Source organism: Mirounga angustirostris, unplaced genomic scaffold (assembly GCF_029215605.1).
Source record: "Mirounga angustirostris isolate CCGP_5_RB_7025 unplaced genomic scaffold, mMirAng1.0.hap1 SCAF_7, whole genome shotgun sequence".
Taxonomy (NCBI): Eukaryota; Metazoa; Chordata; class Mammalia; order Carnivora; family Phocidae; genus Mirounga; species Mirounga angustirostris.
Window position 1 is genome coordinate 73,709,758 of NW_026991715.1, and position 18,844 is coordinate 73,728,601.

Genomic DNA, 18,844 nt, shown 5'->3' on the forward strand with positions numbered 1-18,844 from the left:
TCGTTTATATTGGAGATTAACGTTAGCAAACTTTTGGACCGTACTGCTCTGCTAGGTTTGATTCACTTTTTCCAGAAATTCACGGCTACTCCCTATAAGTTAAGCGGTATGTTGGGGATAATGGAAGGGGTGAGGGGAATCGGCGGACACTTGGAGAGAAAAATATTCTGACACTAATTTGATTTTTTCTTTTGTTCTTCTCGTGCCTAGAATAGTTTGAGGCCTGAGAACACTATGTGAGAAAAATCTAAAAATAGACTGAGTTTTGAATGTCAAAAAATCATACAGTCCAAAAACTTGAGTTTTCTTCTTTATATCCCTTTTCTATCAATAATAATGACAAAAATATTTTTTATCTCTTTTTGTAAAGAATAATCACCTCACAAAAGAAAGCCCATGTGGGTTTAGACCTACATTTGAACTGGAAAGAATGTCTATGGTGAATGGTGAATTGTAGCATAAAAGCCTGAATGAAAAGAATGTTCACGAAACCTCACACAAAACCTCCGTAACCGTTTTATCACAAGCTTCCCACAATATAACACAAGAGCTCTATATTCTAGGAAAAGCTTGCCTGGTCCACTTATCATTTCTGCTTTATGTAGTGTACTGTATGATTGCTAAATTAGTGCATAATGCATTTATAATATTTATAGTACCAACATTTAGTTAAGTAACCTTTATGTAAGATTTATGTTGATTTTTTTTATTTCTCATTTAATGGCAAATTATGAAGAGCATGTTTCATAAAGATAATTCTCCATTTAAATTCATCAGTCCATTAAATATTAAAATTATGTTTCTGATGCAATCGAGAACAAATTTGTCCAGCTTCAGTGATTATTTGCACTCATAAAAATTAGGCTTGATTAATAAAATTTAAATGCTTGATTAAGTTGACATTTTCATGTTCTATTCTGATTTATTAAAATTAGTCCCCGTGCCCAGGCCTGGTACGCTAGTGTAGGTTTACCTTTCTCCTCCTCTTAGTCGACATCCAGAGAGAGGCTGTCAGGGAGGAGCATTGTGCTTTTGGACTTAAAGACGGTTTCAGGAAAATGCCCTGTTCTTTGCTCAGAGGGCTGCCGGCCTTTGTCTTTATTCATAGTGCCTGGTGGAGGTTTGTATTACAATAAACAAGAAAAATGTTTCTTTCAAATATCTATCGATGTGATCTGGAAAATGGCATTTATTTATGGTATTTCTATAAAATTCAGTTACCAAGTAGCTTTCATCTCTAGAGGACAGGTCACATGTCTTCATCTGCTTTTTTTTTTTTTTTTTGCTGATAAAAATAGTTTTTATTTTTGTGGCACTTGCACACACATAGCAGGGCGATTATAGACACCTAGAAATCTTTCTGTGGCAATGCTATTGTCTTTATCTACATGCTTAAAACCAAGACTGATGGTCATGGAAAACCATCCTCTTCAAAAGCACTTACAAGGGAACTTTTCAAGAAAGGAAGTGACATACAATGTCTAAGCCCTCATTATACCCACACTGGTTTGTCCTGTTTTCTACATGGGCAGTGCCTAGTTGTCATTTACTGAGCTCTCACTGTATGCTTAACACAGTATGTTGTCTCTTTAATGGTCACAAAGCCTCAACAAGGTGGGTTTTATCCCTGTCTTATTGGTGAGGAAACTGAGGCTCAGGGGAGTGAATAAATTTGCATGGCTAACAAGGGGAAGGTCTGGAATTAAATCCCAGGTCTTCCTAATTTCAAAGTTTGGGCTTTTAAACTCTACCCACTGGAAATGAGTCGTGGTGACAGTCCTTTTTAAGATGTTTTTGAGTCTACCCGTGGGAAACTTTGTTTAGATGAGCTGACTTTCTCTCATTTAAGCATGCTACTGGAATATTTGGTTATTTTTCAAAATAAATGATATGGTATGATAGTTATTTTTTCCTTGCATGATAACAAATGATAGGAAATGCTCTTGAAGGCATATATTAGTTTGGTTACCTACATGGACCATTGCAGTTCTATGTACAAGATGGTGGAAAGAGTTTAAAGTTGCATGCTCTTGAAAAATGTTTATCATATAACACTAAAAAAAAAAATGAATACAAAACTCTCAGAGTTATTGGATCCCTATCAGAGTTCTGATTTACAAACATTTTCCACAAGCAGATAAAGACATACCATATGGTTTCCACTTTTAGTTTGTTAATTGAGGTCTTGTTCTTTCTTATCATCCTTCTGAACCAGAGACAACAAATCTCCACAAATATCATAGGAAACCCTGTGGCAACACCACTCACTACAAAGGGCAAAATGCTCAGGACTAGTAATGCAAACTAGTCATGGGGGTCACGAGTCAGCCACAAGGTGCTTCTGTTGACCCTATATCCTACCTTCCTCACCATGAAATTCGAAGGAGTTTTGGCTAGCTACAAGAATGCTAAATCATTCAGAAAGAACAGGCTATCACTAAAAATAGGGTGAGTAAGAATCACACAGTCACCCTGAGAACTGAGACCAAAATTGTGAGTACCCTTTTTTTCTCCTCTTCTCCATCCCCCTCTTCAATTACAGAAATGACAAAATTGTGGGGGCAGACCTTTTGGAAGAATTGAGATAATAAAACCATTTGGTTGACATACAGGTAAATGCTTTGGAGAGCCATCTAGGTGATGAATTCTTTGGATCCAAGGGAGGCTTTGAAGGGAATTTAGAAAGTTGGTTTTTCAAGGAGTTTCTGGGGGCTCCAGGGATCATCTGGGGCCCAAATAAGAGAAAATCAGTTATTTACAGGGGCAAGACTGTCAGGTTTCTTTCAAGGTTGCCAAGACAGTTCATTTAGTGGAAAAGAGCTAGATTTCAGGGCAGATATCCTCTAGAAGAACGAAACTCACCTCTTTACCTTGTTATATTCTCACATGCATCTTTGGAGACTCTGAGCAAGTTGGGAAGGATTTAGGCAAAATAGGAGAGAGAGTAACTATAAGCATCCTCTATGGTAGCTACCACTAACTTTAAATTCTGTCTTTCTTCTAAGTCCTCACAGATCCAAAGCAAGAAGTATGCCTTCCAGTAAGGAGGATCTTTAGTAAATTGACTTTTAAAAATAGAAATGTTTTCCTTTACATCTTTCTCTATATGAACAGACATGTCACGTACAGGTGACACTCATCTTCTACCATTCTACAATTTTATCTTTCCAATTTGAAGTTTAGCTGCAGTCTGAGAAGAGAGTTAAAGGATAGCCAATAAACTGAGGAAGTATGAAAGGCAAACACGGAGTTACGGAGTGAAAGGGACAGACTGAAGGGTGGAATAAGAGCTGTGGTCACAGATAAACAGACCCCCTTTCTTTACGTATGCAGCACATGCACAGACATCTGGGCTGATCCAAATGTCTTTTGGCTGCACGCGTGGCATATCATCTACACACCTCTATTAGCGCACCTATTATATTCATGCATTCGATTTAGTTGTTTGTTTCCCTCACTGACCACAAACTGGCCTGCGCAAAGATGCTGTCTTAATCATCTTTGAATAGCAGTTAGCATTGTGCCTGTAGATGTTCAATAAACTTTTGCTGAATAGAAATACTTAATGCATAAACAGACAACATTTGGCTTGGAAAGAAAGATTAGACTAAAATACTTGTTCATTCATCACACATTTTTTGAGCAACTATTACACTGCTATGTCTGAGACATCTTGCCCTGTGCTGGGATTAAATACACAAATGCAAGATACAATGAGAACAATTTTAGGCTGGTAAGGAAGATCTGCAGTGAGGTGACTATGACAATACAGTGAGAGGGATATGGGGTGTCAGAGGGGCGAGATTATTTACCCTCTGAGGGTATGTGTCGGCAGGGGTAGGCTGCTGGTAGGGGGCAAGAGTGGGAGGGAAGTCAGGGATGGCTCTCCAGGGAAAATGATAAAAATGCTAGGTGGTTACCCAGAAACATACATAAAATATTAAAATCTTACTGGGTGGCAAATTAGTATTATACTCAAAATGCACCCAAACTCTGACCCAGAAGTTCTCCTACAATGATCGCCTCAAAGGGCGTTACCAGAGACCTGACCAAAGAGGTGGCCAGAAGATTTATCGACAGCATTATTTCAGGTGGCAAAAATCTTTGAAACACTTCTAATACAAGTGCTTAAGAAAAAATTAAGTAGTCACGTGGTGAAAACTATGCAGTCATTAAAAATTCATGCAGTTTTCCAGTGACTTAAGGGAGACTTCTAGATAGTGTTGATATAAAAAGTGGGTATACTAACAGTACATTTAATGTGATCCAATTTTCATAAAAAACAAAATATGCCTGGCGAAAAATAGTACATTTATTTTAGTCAACTTACTTTTTTGAGAAAAGAGTAGAAGGCATAGAGAGAATGTATCACTATCTGGGAAACCACAAACACACTCTGCTCCGGATATTGCTGCTCCAGCTCAGCTACCATCCTGTCCACCCTCAGTCCCCGTCTCCTACATCCACCATCCCTCAAAGTTTCCCTTTTCCCAAACGTGGGAGCTGGTAGCGGGGCGCTGGGTGCTCCCGCCGCTCCTCCCCCTGCCCGCCCCGCCCCCTGGTGGCGGTGGTGAGACCTTGCCCTCCAGGGCCAGCACACCGCCTTCTCCTCGTCAATGCCATCGAGTGAGGTCCCCCGCGAGTTCATGAGTTCGAGGTGCAGCTTGAGGAGGAGCCTCGGAGGCCGCCCCAGAGTGAGGCGCCTGGGAGAGCCGCCTCGGCGGCCGCAGAGCCACCATGTACCTATCGTACTTGCCCGTCAAGCCCTGCGTGTGCGGCTCCTCGGGCGAGACTTCAGGAGCTCCAGGCACCCGCCACGCCATCCCCCCACGCTACGGCGCCCGCCTGCACGTCCGTCCCCCGGAAGCGCACGTGCCTTTCAGGACAACTCGGGGCTGGTGCAGCACGTGTGCTTCCATGAAGTTGGAGACCTGGCCCGCGCGGCTCCTCTCTGGGCCCCCGTGTCTGTCCCGCACACACTGACTGGCTCTGCGGAGGTTACCAACTTATCCTGGGTCTCAGTTTCCACATCTGTATGATGAGAAAGGCATCATCCCTTCCTTCCCCGCTTCATACTGTGGTTTACGGACCAAGACTTTGCCCTCTTGGGGCCTGCAGAATGGGTGCCTGAGGAATGGGAGGACAGGGAAAGAATGCTGGCCTGGGAACCAAGTAGAACTGGGTTCTGGTCCAGCCTTGTTGTAGGAGTCTTTACAAGTGGCAAAACCTTGGTTTTCTGCTCTCCCAAGGGATGAACAGTTGTTTTGCAGGTAAAAGAGATGACAAAAGAGCAGGACACTGTCTGGTTCATTTTTGTGACACCTCCCCACCCCCCTGCCTTTGGAAGGCAGCTATGCTCACCACTATACCACCAACGCTACCCCCCTGCCTTTTACCCAGGACCCTCACCTATTGTTCAATAAACATTCTGCACTTGAAAACAAAACCAAAAAACATACAAACAATTCTGCTGGAATACAGGGGAGGTAAAGCTGTAGCTGTCTATGGTTTGGGTGGGGCCTGCTCATGAGGCTGTCCTCCATAGTGCTTGAAGAGGTTGGAGAAAGACCAAAGTAGCCAGAAAAATCAGAATTTTATTTCAGAACAGATCACGTTCCTAAAGCTCTTGAGATAAAAAAAAAATAAGGTGCAGTTGGCATAAAGTAGCCAAATAAATACAGAACATCTAGTTATATTGGAATTTCGGTAAATAATGAGTTATTTTAGGATAAACATCTCTGTTTATTGAAATTCCAATTTAACTGGGCATCTGTATCTACTTGCTAAATCTGGCAACCCTAAATTGGGGGTGAATTCAGAAAGCTTTAGGGGCTGGAGTTTGAGAGAAATCTGCCAGTAGAAGCCCTTGTCACCTACCAACACTGAGGGGATAGTAAATAACATGGCGGTCAGGCAGGGGACATTTGAGCAGTGTGGAAAATCTGTGGAAATCATCCCACTTCCTCTATGGAGCTCATGAAAATCTGTGGAAATCTGTTGGTCAATGTCCAGAGCCTGATGAGGTGATGATCATTGATGTCTGGGGACACCAATCTGTACAGTGAGTGATTATCTGGCACAGCTAAGCACTTGGTGAACAGCTTTGAGAGGAGTCATAGGGGATAAACTTTTCTATTGACATCTGATTGGCTGTTGGTTTCTACTTTTTTTTTTTTTTTTTTTTATGCTAGATGGTGTTAGAAAACGAAAGGTCTGGTTCTTTTCATGGTCCTTCTCAGATTTTTGCAAGCTGGTGACCTTCTGAAAAAATTGAGAAAATTGCTGTTGAAATAAGCAGGAAGAAGAAAAAAGTGATCATCCATTTTTAGATGTGTTTACAGGCTGTATGACTCAGTGCTGCTTCTGTTAAGAGCAAGTATGTGGTCTTTTTTGGTACTGAGATGCAAACAGAGGAGGCTTGTGGTCTATGCTACTTTCCGTGAATGATCAACTATTAAAGTAGAGAAGGTCTAACTGTACATTCAAAGTGCTTTGCTTATGGAGCCCTCTCTTCTCTGCTCCACTTTGGCCAGCCTCTAGATTCAGTTAGCAATATTTCACTTGTTCAGTATCCTACTTATTCAAATATTGCACCATGGACTTCTTTGAAACTAGCTGAGAAAATGATAAATCTACTGGATTCACAGGAACTCAAGTCAAACAAGCAGATGTTTCTTGGCCGGCTCGTATGTGGTGGGCCATCCCAAGTTGTCCCATCACTAGCATTTCTAGCAGCAAAGACCATTCTCTCCTCATAAGCTTTTTTTTCTAGAAAGAAGTACTCTGGGCCGACATGGAACAGATCCAACAAGAAACAATATTCAAGTACCATTCTAACGGGGGAAAGCAGAATCGAGGGTTTTGCCATTTGAGGAAGCTAACAAAACATTTCAGTATTTACTAAAGTATTTTAGCAAGGCAGACATTGGCTCAATTTGTGTCACAGTCAGATCATGAATCAGAGAATGATTTCATTGCTTTACCCTACTCTTCAGTCTTTTAATGCCTCCATTGATTAGGCAAGTGAGATTGCTATGTGGGAGGAATATCATGACAGTAAAACTGAATGTTCTTTTAAAATGTAATTTAAAAACACCTCTTGAAGAATTTTTGTATGTCAAAAATATTAAAAGACTGTCTTCACTAATGTGAAGGATTCTCAGCTTTGGTTTACTCTTCCCATCCATGCTCACCTGGGTTGATTGAAGGTAATCCTATAGGTCATGAACAATTTTGAAATCAGTGAGGTCACCTGGGTCACTGGGAACCTTGTAAGGATTTGGGGGATACCTGGGATCTCACGTAAGGCTCTCGACACTTAGGAAGTAAGCCCTCGGGAGAGGCATGGCCAAGCATATGCCATGAAAGTAGCCTGGGCTTCAGAACAGGGAAGAGCTGGGTTCACATCCCACTTCCTCTATGGAGCTCATTATTTATCTTCTTTGGTTTTGAATTTCCTCATTTGTAAAATGATGATAAAACCATTTAGAATAATCTACTTGATAAGGTTATTATAAAGAATTAAAATAGATGATGTGTCTAAAAAGGCTTATTAGCAGGATACCTGATCCATAGAAGTTGCTTCATAAATATCTATTCCATTTCTCTGAAGACAAGGAGGATATGGAGGACAGAAGTGGAGTGGGGGCAATGAGGGTCTTCCATCAATCTGTGCTTGAAGGTGGAGTTAATGCTACTGGCTCTTCTAAAACTCAAGGGAGAGGGCGCCTGCGTGGCTCAGTCAGTTAAGCGACTGCCTTCGGCTCAGGTCATGATCCTGGAGTCCCGGGATCAAGTCCGCATCGGGCTCCCTGCTTAGCGGGGGGTCTGCTTCTCCCTCTGACCCTCTTCCCTCTCGTGCTCTCTGTTTCTCATTCTCTCTCTCAAATAAATAAATAAAATCTTAAAAAAAAAAAAAAAAAACTGTTTAAAACTCAAGGGAGAAACTTGCTCTAAAGGTGTCCAGGGAGACATCGGACTGTATCAAAATACAGTCCCAAGAGTAATGCACTTGACCGGTGGTTAGGAGTACACACTTCAGACCAACTGACAGACTCTAATACCCATTCTGCTACTTTCTAACTGCATGCCTTTTCTAACTGTGCACCTTTGGGTAAGCTCTTAAACCTCCCTGGCCAGTTTCCCTGTTTGTAAAGCACTAATGACTCCCATCTCCTAGGGGGTGCAAGAGACCCCTGGTTTGCTTGGCCAATCCAGGTCTTTCCTCCTCTGAGACTTGATTCTCTCCTCTCAAGGAAGGGCTCTTGTGGCTGTGCCTTTTCCACCTGAGCACGTTCCCTTGTTTGCCACAGAGGGAGAGACCTGGCGGCATTTGACTTAGGAGGACCCAACCCACTGGCTAGGCTGACAGAATCAGCTTTTCTCTCCCTGGGGGTGAGATGAAGGTCCCGATGAAACAAAATGCCTAACAGGGAGCCCAGGGTGTAATGAGGATTCAGTGGTTTTTAAACCCAAAGCAAAGGCAACTCCCCGGCATCTACTCTTTAACTTAAAACATTTCAGTCCACAGTAACTATAATGTGGTTAGTTGGTAGAAGCCTAATGGGCACTGCGGGTGGGGGGTAGGGGGAGTTTCCCTCAGGTTTTGGAGTGACAGCTCAAACCAAGACACGTATGACATTGCTGTCTCTATAACCCCTTCATGCCAGAAACATTTCTCAATGAAGCGTGTATTTATTAAACAGGCCTAACAATTCTCACGCCAGAAATTTTAATGTCATGGTGTGAGCGTAGGTAGATTCAGATGTAGGAGTGCTTATTTTTAACAAGTCCAATTGGGAAACAGCAGAGGTGAGATACCATTTCGAACCACGCCTCTTTCTCCTGTGCACCCCCAAGTCGACAGCATTAGCCTCAGCACCAGCTGTTTCCTCACCCTGTTCTCAAAGTGTTCAGCTCATTAAATGCAGCAAAACTTCCTCGGCAAGGATTACATCTCATTTTTCTCATTAAACCAGAAAAGGCACCATGGTAGGGAAAAGACGGGTTTTAGCTCCTGAGATCAAGTATCCAAGAAAGGACATGGTCTCCGTAATAAACAACCAACACACAAAGAAATCCTTTCCTATTTTAGTATTAATCTCAACTTTCAACCCATATGGTGAAGACAGAATTTTTACCCGTCTATGAACTTTTCATCTTTCACAGTATTTTCTTTTTCCTTTCACCTTCTTATGTCACGAAAATGTTATTTCCTTTTTTCTCCTCAAGGTCATTGACCTCAAGGTCAATTTGATTTGTTTTTCTTTTATCATTTTCATCCTAATTGAATGTTCTCAGTTGAATGTACAAATGATTTTTTTTTTCATGAGAGAAAATTTGCCTGCCCGCCCACCCTCCCTCCTTCTCTTGCTCTCTTTTAAAACAGGAAAGTTTCTGGAATCACGCAGTGGTGTGATTAATGCACTTCAGAGATTACCTAAAGTTTTCACACATGCTGAAAGATTCTGTATGCTTTTGGGGATAGCAAAAAGGACTCAGGGCAAAATACCATTCCTCCAGTGCTATGCACTATGGAGTAGAGTCATATAGATACAGCATGGCAGCCCCTACCAATACTTTCCCTTGATTTACATATATATGTATGTATGTGTGTATGAATGTATAGGTATATGCATAGATGTGTGTGTGTGTGTATGTGTGTGTGATCTGTAACCAGCAAGGTATAATCCAGGCTTTTTTTCAAAAGGAGCAACAAGTTCAAATGCATAGCTAGGTATGGGAGAAGACACATAATTAGACAAAATGGATTTAAGAGTTACATAAAGTCTCAACTGAGCCACTGCATAAAAAACTGAATGAAGTGTTGTGATTGCTGGTCTGGTGTCCAGAAGAACAGACTATGTGGACAGTGGCAAATAAAAGGCAGTTACTGAGAGTTATGGAGTATAGCCGGCGTTCCATGAAATTTGGACTATAGACTGTTCCACAGTGGGCTGTGCTGAGGAATCGAATGCCCATGGCTAAAGGGGGAGCTCTGTTAGAGATGCGCCTAAAAAAAAGATTTGGTAAATATAATTTTGGAATTATATTTTGAAGAGAAAAAGGGCAGTAGAGAAATTTCCATAGCCTGTAACTTTTCAATAGTCATAAAAATTCTTAGAGAATTGTAAGCACAAGAGGATCTATTACGTGTTACTATTTCCCCTCTATAAGTGGACCTTTCCAGCCAAGGCAGGTATATTCTGGAGAAGATAACAAGCAAAGTCTGTAGATACAGAATTTTTCAGTAAGAATACTCAAACCAATAACTAAATATTGACGATAAGCCCCCTCATAGGATTAAGGAGCTGAAACTAAATTACCACTTTTTCCTATTTGCAAATAATCTTATTTGCATATTTGTCTCAGGCCAACTGAATGAAAAGTAGATATTCCTCTCTCTCGACAATCTCCCTGAAATAAATGGGACGAAAAAAGCAATTGTCTGAGAGAGACCCATTTTCTTAAAGAAAACATCCTGGATTAATTGACAAAAGTACCCATTAGGGGCGCCTGGGTGGCTCAGTTGGTTGGATGACTGCCTTCAGCTCGGGTCATGATTCTGGAGTTCCAGGATTGGGTCCCGCATCGGGCTCCCTGCTCAGCGGGGAGTCTGCTTCTCCCTCTGACCCTCCCTCCTCTCATGCTCTATCTCATTCTCTCTCTCAAATAAATAAATAAAATCTTTAAAAAAAAAAAAAAGTACCTATTAGTCCCCATGACACCAGTGCTTATGGCATTTGGGGTTTGTCTCTCAGTGTGCAATTTAAATATATATACCTAACATCCTTGCCAATAATAACTTATTGTCTGTTGATACTGCCTAACCATTAAAATCTCTATTAACAGTCTCATGTTGGATTTGATAAACCTTATAAAAAAGGTTCTCAACACTTCAGACTTGCAAGACACTTGCTAAAGTGGCAAATACAATGATGAACTAAGAGTCCCCTCCCTCAAATTTATAATCACCTGAGAGAAACAAATATATACAAATAAATAGAAAAATAAACATAGCATGTTGTTGGCAACTTTGCCATGTATTTGGTGGCTGTGCATCAGGATTTGTCTATTTTGATGATAAAATTTTTCTGAAGAAGTATATTCAGCTTGTGTTACCATTTGAAGTGTATTTTGCTTGAGTTATTTATTAAAGATTTTATGTATGTATGTATGTATGTATGTATGTATGTATGTATGTATGTATGTATTTAGAGACCATGTGTATGCATCTGAGCGGTGGGGAGGGGCAGAGGGCGAGGGAGAGAATCTCCAGCAAACTGAGCGCTGAGCATGGAGCATCATGCGGGGCTTGATCTCAGGACACAGAGACCATGACCTGAGTCAAAATCAAGAGCCGGACGCCTAACTAACTGAGCCACTCAGGCACCCCTGCTTGAGTTACTTAAAAGGGAAAAGTTTTATGTCACAGGTATGTTTGTGCAAACATTATGATGCTATTATAATGAAGTATTATATATTATTATTAAACTGATGATCAGATAACTTTGGTTCCTGCACCATTATGGACATGGTAGATGGCAGAAACTCCTGATTATAAATTAAATGTAGACCCTCAGTGGCCAAAAAAAAAAAAAGAGAGAGAGAGAGAAAATCTATGTAATCTGATGAAGACAAAGAGCTACCAAATAGAGTCTCACATTTGACAAACCTTTAAATTCTTCTCGAAAGCTACCTATGAATTTATCAAATTACAAATATCCTATTTGGAGAAGACACCTCCCTCCCATTCATTTATACATCAGAAAGCTTTTGGAAGTCATATGTTCACTAAGGGTGTAGTGACTGAGATAATCTAAGGGGAATGAAAGTTGGCAAGAGAAAAAGAGATATGATTATAATGTGGTTTATTTCTACTTCTCGCTTTAAAACTCTTTTTGAGGGGCGCCTGGGTGGCTCAGTCGGTTAAGCGTCTGCCTTCGGCTCAGGTCATGATCCCAGAGTCCTGGGATCGAGCCCCATGTCGGGCTCCCTGCTCGGCAGACAGCCTGCTTCTCCCTCTCCCTCTGCCTACTTGTGCTCTCTCTCTGTCAAATAAACAAATAAAATCTTAAAAAAAAATAAAACTCTTTTTGAGAGAGAAGTGGTCTTACAGATTCTAAAAAAACTTTCAAAAATGCCAGAGAGGGCAGGTGGGTTCAGTATAACTTTCCCTAGGTTAAATGAAAGCTCTTTATCCTCCAGCTGGTAATCCTGATACACTCCGGACACAAACACAGATATTTGCTGTTGTTCAGTAAATGTCCATTGAATTAAGGTACTTTATGCACTTTTCCAGGCCAACAAATCACCAATCTTTCCTTTCTTCCAATGACAGACTACAGAGAAATGTCTTAAATAAAATACATTCATTTGGTCTGATCATAAATAATTTTATGATATTATATCTTAACTCAAGATTAAGACATATAAACAAATAAGGAGAGTAAAAGAAATACTCATTTGAAATAACCCATTTATAATTAAAAGCCATAGCTCATTCTTTGGTATGCTCTTGATTTTAGTTCCTACCAAGATGAGTCATGTTAGAAACAGGTGAATACTTTATCTTATGTTAGGACCAAAGAGTTGTTAGTTTTGAACTGATTAAAACTTTCTTCCAAACTCGAGTATTTATGAATAGAACTTCTGGTTTGTAAAAATAAATCAATGTTGATCTTGTCAGAGGGACGAGGAATAAGAACAAAAACACATACAAATAAGAAAGCAGAAACTTACTGTATCACGTTGCCTGTTATCTTTCCCTGATATTATCAAGAAGTAGTTCCATGTCAACAGTAACAACAAAACCAGTGGTATCATGTAGAGCTCAAAGTTCCAGACAACAAAGAGAAAGAGCTAGAGGAGAAGGAGAGAGAAAAAGATGAGTCAACTCTGACTTTCATTAAATGGACTCTCTTATCCATAGCCCACTTCAAAAACGCAAAACTAAATGCTTCAGAATGGAAAGATTTATCTTGAAAACAAAACCTTGAGAACTTGTTAGGCATTTTTCTAAAAGCACAACTGACCCCTGGAAAGTTACTGTTAGGATTTTTAATTTAATTTCTATGAAGGAAAACTGGTATCATCACACTATCAACAGGGTAATTTTAATTTTTCTCATCTAGTGAAATTATGGTCAGGTTGGACAAAATAGAGTTAAAAAAAAAAAAAAGGCTGCCAAATGAGCTTCACTACATTGTCAGACATAGCTGGTCTATCTGCCTTAATGATAAAGAATGAATCACTGTTTAATATCACGGACTTTTTTTTTTTTTGAATCTCACAATGCAACATGCATAATAGGCAGATGAAAACACCAAATCTGCACCAGTGAGCCAAAGATCTCACATTATGAATAAAAGCACTGCTACCAGTAAGTGTAAAAATAGGGTGGCTTAACATTTAGCATTACCATAGAAATCAAACAGCTATTTAAAAAATAGAATAACTTTGTCAAAGGAAATTTTTAAATGTCTTTGTCTACTATCTTTGAAAACTACCGACTCTCTATGTAAATTATTTTTTAATTGTAAGACAAATATTAGAGTAAGAGCTCACTTAGCCTGGCAGGAGGACCCATTCTAAGATCATCTGCACTGTAAAATCAGCAGCGCTGTGTACGAAGTGTGACTTGCCCTCGCACCCATCCCCACTCTTATAATCCTGAAGAGATCATCTAAACTCTCTGAGTCTGTGGCTCCAGCTGCCAAACAAGGCAACATTAAGTCAAATGATTTTGTGGAGGTACTGAAGAGCTGGATTCCATCCCTAATGCTGACTAGTCCCATCACTTCTGGCACCATCTTGCCTTCAGTTTCTGCCTCTGTAAAATGGGGCTGAGAAGCGTATCCACCTGACAGACTGTGAGAACTAAAGAGTTGAAATGTGTTAGGAAGTTAACACACTGCGTGGTACCCAGTAAGTGCTCATAAAACATTTGTATTGTTGTGTACATGTTTATCGATACCTTATGAAATTCAGAAAGTTAACTAATATTGACTAGGGTCCTCAGGTGATGCTTATTCCATTACTGAAAACTGGAAGTCATCTGCCTCCTGAGATTTAGCTGAACCATAGTGTAAGTGGGAATTTGAGCCAGCTGGTTGGGGTAACACAGATATCAGGCGTTTGACAGGCCAGGAGGGTCAGGAGCAGCGCCCTGAGAACACTCATGTCAGGCAGGGCAGCACGGACTGTTTAGCCACGCCTATACAGCCTAGTAAGATGGTGAAGAAAATCAGCCTGTGTGGAGGGGTAGAGAAACCCATGGCTTAAGGACCCAGAAGACAGATTCCAGGCCTTAGAAAGTCACTCTGCCTCCATGTTTTCATTTCTAAATACACGGGTCTATAGATCCAATAACCTTTAATATCCCTTCTATTTAAAATGACTTCATGGCATTACTGTGACATCTGTTTTGTTTTTTTTTAATGTGACATTAAATCCTGAATTCTTGGGATATTCATAACTCAGATGGACACCCACAAATAATGATTTAGTAACCCAAGAAATGACTTTTGGACAGAATTACATGGAAACTATAGATTGAAATTCCTGAATAAGAAAAATCTCAAATGTATCAATGCATGAGACATGAGCCTCATCTTTACTTTCATAAGTAGAAGGATTTCCAGAAAAATAAAATATTTCTATTTAATTTTTGAAATTTATGCAATATATATAAAGATGATACAAATTATAATTGATGGTTATGATTATTCTATTTAAATATATTTTTAAAAGATAATTCTTTATTCAGGAAATTAATTAAGGCAAATCTGACAGACACGAACATATGTAAAAGGGAAAATTATTTTTGGCTAGAATCCATATTAATTCTTTACCCATTTATTTGCAAAATTTAGGCAGTTACTAGAATATAAGCTCTTTAAGGATAAGGACTTTTTCTTTTTGTTCTTATTCTATCCCCAGAGCCCAGAAGAGTGCTTAGGAATAGAAGGTGTTCAATAAATATATATTTGCTGCATTAATGAATAAATGGGTACTGGGTTCTTTTAACATAAATCTACTTAATTATTGTTTCAGTAAAAGTACTATATAGCCACTATGTAACATCAAGTAAATTCATGAAAATATATTCAGAATTACAACCTGGGATGCCACTAACCAATTTCTCCCTGAGGCATAGAAAGATTCTCTTTCCATTCTGGCCATGCAGTCATAAACTGTCTCGTGTATTATGGTCTGACTACCATCTTTCCTTTTGGACCTTCCTCTATGTTTGCCTCTTCTGAGGACGTTCACTTGACTTGATGTGTTCTGGCCTCATGGATGGGACTCAGATGATTCCACAGCTAAATGTCACCAATTGTATTAATTTTAAATTTATTAAGCACAGACATTCCATCCTGTAATGTCCACTCACTGGTATTAGAGTTCTGATGTCACCCAGAATAAAGTTACTGGGAATGTCTATGTGTTAGTGTTAGTTGGAGGACAGGTATTGCACAGAATACACTTTCTAGGTGATAACCAAGTAATCAAGACACCTATCATGCCTTTCTCTTCTCTAGATACAACATCACCAGTTGCTTAAAGCACCACTCCACAAGGCATGATTTCTGGGCACGTCTCCATTGTGGACATCATCCTCTCACCACATCCAAATCCATAAAAAAGCAATAGCTTTCTTAAAATACAGCACTCAGAACTGACACGCCATGTCTAATTAATACCTGTGGTATTTATATGCCCTAACAACACAAGCACCAGAACATAAGACGGGGAAAGATACAGAAGAGACCCCCCCCCCCAAAAAAAGGGTAGAATTGCATGAGTTTCATGGATCTTGGCAATGGAAAAATAATCTTCCCTATTTTGTTTTCTTTAAGAATCTAATATTTAGGGCGCCTGGGTGGCTCAGTTGGTTAAGTGACTGCCTTCGGCTCAGGTCATGATCCTGGAGTCCTGGGATCGAGTCCTGCATCGGGCTCCCTGCTCGGCAGGGAGTCTGCTTCTCCCTCTGACCCTCCTCCCTCTCATGCTCTCTGTCTCTCATTCTCTCTCTCTCAAATAAATAAATAAAATCTTTTAAAAAAAAAGAATCTAATATTTAGGTAATTAGGTAAGGGGCCTCTGCTGTTGAGAATACCTTAAAAAAAAAAAAAAAAAACAAGAGAGCTTTGAATAAACTCTAAATACAAAAGCATTCATTTTTTTTCTTCCTCAATAATTAACTGGAGAGTGGGCGCCTGGGTGGCTCAGTTGATTAAGCGTCTGCCTTCGGCTCAGGCCATGATCCCAGGGTCCTGGGATCGAGTCCCGCATCGGGCTCCCTGCTCCTTGGGAGCCTGCTTCTCCCTCTGCCTCTCTCTCTCTGTCGCTCATGAATAGATAAATAAAATCTTTAAAAAAAAAATAATTAACTGGAGATTTCAAAAGGTCAAAGTAAAAAAGAACATAAACACCGATTAACAATAAACTATACTTATTGAACATTACTATGTGATACACAATAGTTGATGTTCAAAATTAAGATATGACATGGTCTCTGGATTATAGTATTAGTGATTATTATAATAATTATTAGCAAGAGAGGATTATCCAATAAAGAGAGGCTTCAGAGGAGGGAGGGTGCCTTTTAGTTTATTGTCTCTACACTCAAGCTTCCCTTCTCTCAGGGCCCACCTGCACTGAGATTGATCCTCTCCTCTTACAAAAAACCAAGATAACACCCAGGACCAGGTCCTCAGTGTCCTCCTAGGGCAGCACATGAAAGATATCTCAGAGAAACCCCAGGAAAGACCAGACAATATAGGATCTATCCTTGGTCCTGACTCCACTTACTCCTGAGTTTGAGAGAAAAAAGTCAGATATCATAACAGGCTAAAATGGGGTAGAAAAAGAAATCAGGGAACAATTCAAAAAAAATCCCCGACACAGTCACAGAATATAAATACAAACCATAAAAGTCCCAGCATTTATCCTGCCCATACTTCCAGAACCCAAACTGAACCTGGTCCAAAGTGCTGGCCCACAGAATCATCACTAAATAAGTGGTAGTTGCTTTAAGCTACAAATTATGGGGTGGTTTGTTATACAGCAAAAGCTAACTGACACATATTCTTTTTCCAAGGAGACAGTGGTGTCTATAATAAATATGGTCTGGACCAGAAGACTGAAGAAGTGGTTTTAGATCCATTTCTGCTCTTTGATCATCACAGGACCTTGAGCAAGTCAGTTATTCTCTTTTATTTGAGTCTATTATTTATCAAATGGAGATGGTAACACCTGCCTATTTCACAAGTTGGCTGTGGGGAACAACTCCTGTAAAGTATGTGAAAACACTTTATCACAAAGTACTCAGTAAGTCCAAGTATTATCAATTTGATGTTTTCATATTTAAAATTGTTTCTGAAAAATTCAGAGACTTTATAAACTAACACTCCAGGAATGGTCACTATCATAATTCCCCTTTAAGCAGTTATAGAAGATGGGTGGTGTTTCTTAGAGGGATTTGTGTGTGAAAGGGTTTTGTTGGAAGGAAATCATAAGTGTGCAATTAGAGGGGTTGCTGTTAAAATTTTTGCTAATAGCTGAAACAAGAAAAATCCAGGTCTTTACATAAACTCATTATTTCTAGTAATTGGCATTAGCACACATTGCAGATTTTGTGAACTCCAGACTTAATCAGGCATTTAAATGTTAACCATTTTAAACAACCTCTATATCTGCCCCTAGATATAAAAGAATCTTGTTCTGAACTAGCTGTTTTGTGACTATCAATTCCTGTTCATAATTTTTTTTTTTGCTTTTAAATCCAAATGCCTTTCATCTAAATCAATGTTATCTTGCCTATGACATTAGCATCAACATCACAGAATGCAATTATTCAGTGTCTATTTGGGCTAGACTTTAAAAGCTATCTAAATTTAATCATAAATATTCAGAGTGGCTTTTTTGAAAATCTATAATTTACTGAAAGATAAATAAAATCATTCATCCTAACAAATGTCTTATATCACATTACATAAAAAACAAACTTTAGGGAAAAAGTCCTGAGAGGCAAGCTGGGAAGGCAGAGACTACTGTGCTTGTTTTGCAAATAGGTAAACTGAGGCTCAAATTTGAGACTTGTCTATGGACACCTGCTACTGGGTGGCAGAGCCAGGTCTTCTGATCCCCAATCCAGTGTGTTTTTGCATCAGTACTCCACTGCCTCTAAGGAGGATTTTTACAGTGAATATTGATGCTCAAACGTTATCGGTTATTTACAGACTGATCATTCAATTTGTAGATTTTCTGTATGTCTATATCTTTCCTTCCTCTTGCTCTGGGATAACTACTTTTGCATTAGTGCAAGGAAATGGAATACCACTTCTTAGGTGTTCTGGTAAGGGTTTCTCATGGCAGAGAGGTCAACAACTAATGGTCAAAATGAGGTTTGTGAAGCCCAAATTCATTCCTCCCCTTTCTCACTATCTTGCATGGCTCTGAATAATCAAAAGTTGGCTATTCACAACGTTTCTATTAAACGGGGTTTTCTTCTGTCCAAAATGTTTAGAAGAGGTTAGCAAGGTGCCGGTACAGCCAGAGATTAGAAAATGAATGAGCCAATTACATTTTTACAGATAAAAAAAGCCCTACTTTTTCACATGAAGATTAAACAAACCAACCAACCAACAAACAAAAAACCCTTTTTCACTCAGAAGCTAAGTGAAGGTGGGCTAAGGCTTTTCACTCGTATTTAAACAAGGCAAATTATGTCAAGTAGAGTGAATGATTCAAAATATTAAGATTTTAGAGCAACACCATTTCTTAGGAGGTGCAAGACATGCATGATTTTTCTTTCTTTGAGTCCCAGGCAGGATGGGGC

The 18,844-nt window shown here is 39.7% G+C and overlaps 1 protein-coding gene across 11 annotated transcripts in view; it reads right to left on the reverse strand.

The window, feature by feature from the left end:
- The window catches only part of MCTP1 (multiple C2 and transmembrane domain containing 1), a 512,471-nt gene that overhangs the window by 83,098 nt on the left and 410,529 nt on the right, over positions 1-18,844 (reverse strand). For 8 of the 11 annotated variants that reach the window (XM_045898718.3, XM_045898712.3, XM_054512926.2 and 5 more), the window contains one exon: positions 12,742-12,861. The exons of the other annotated variants lie outside the window; for them this stretch is intronic. In XM_045898718.3, coding sequence (XP_045754674.1) covers positions 12,742-12,861 — 120 coding nt within the window. The remainder of the gene's footprint in view (positions 1-12,741; positions 12,862-18,844) is intronic. 11 annotated transcript variants of the gene reach the window in all.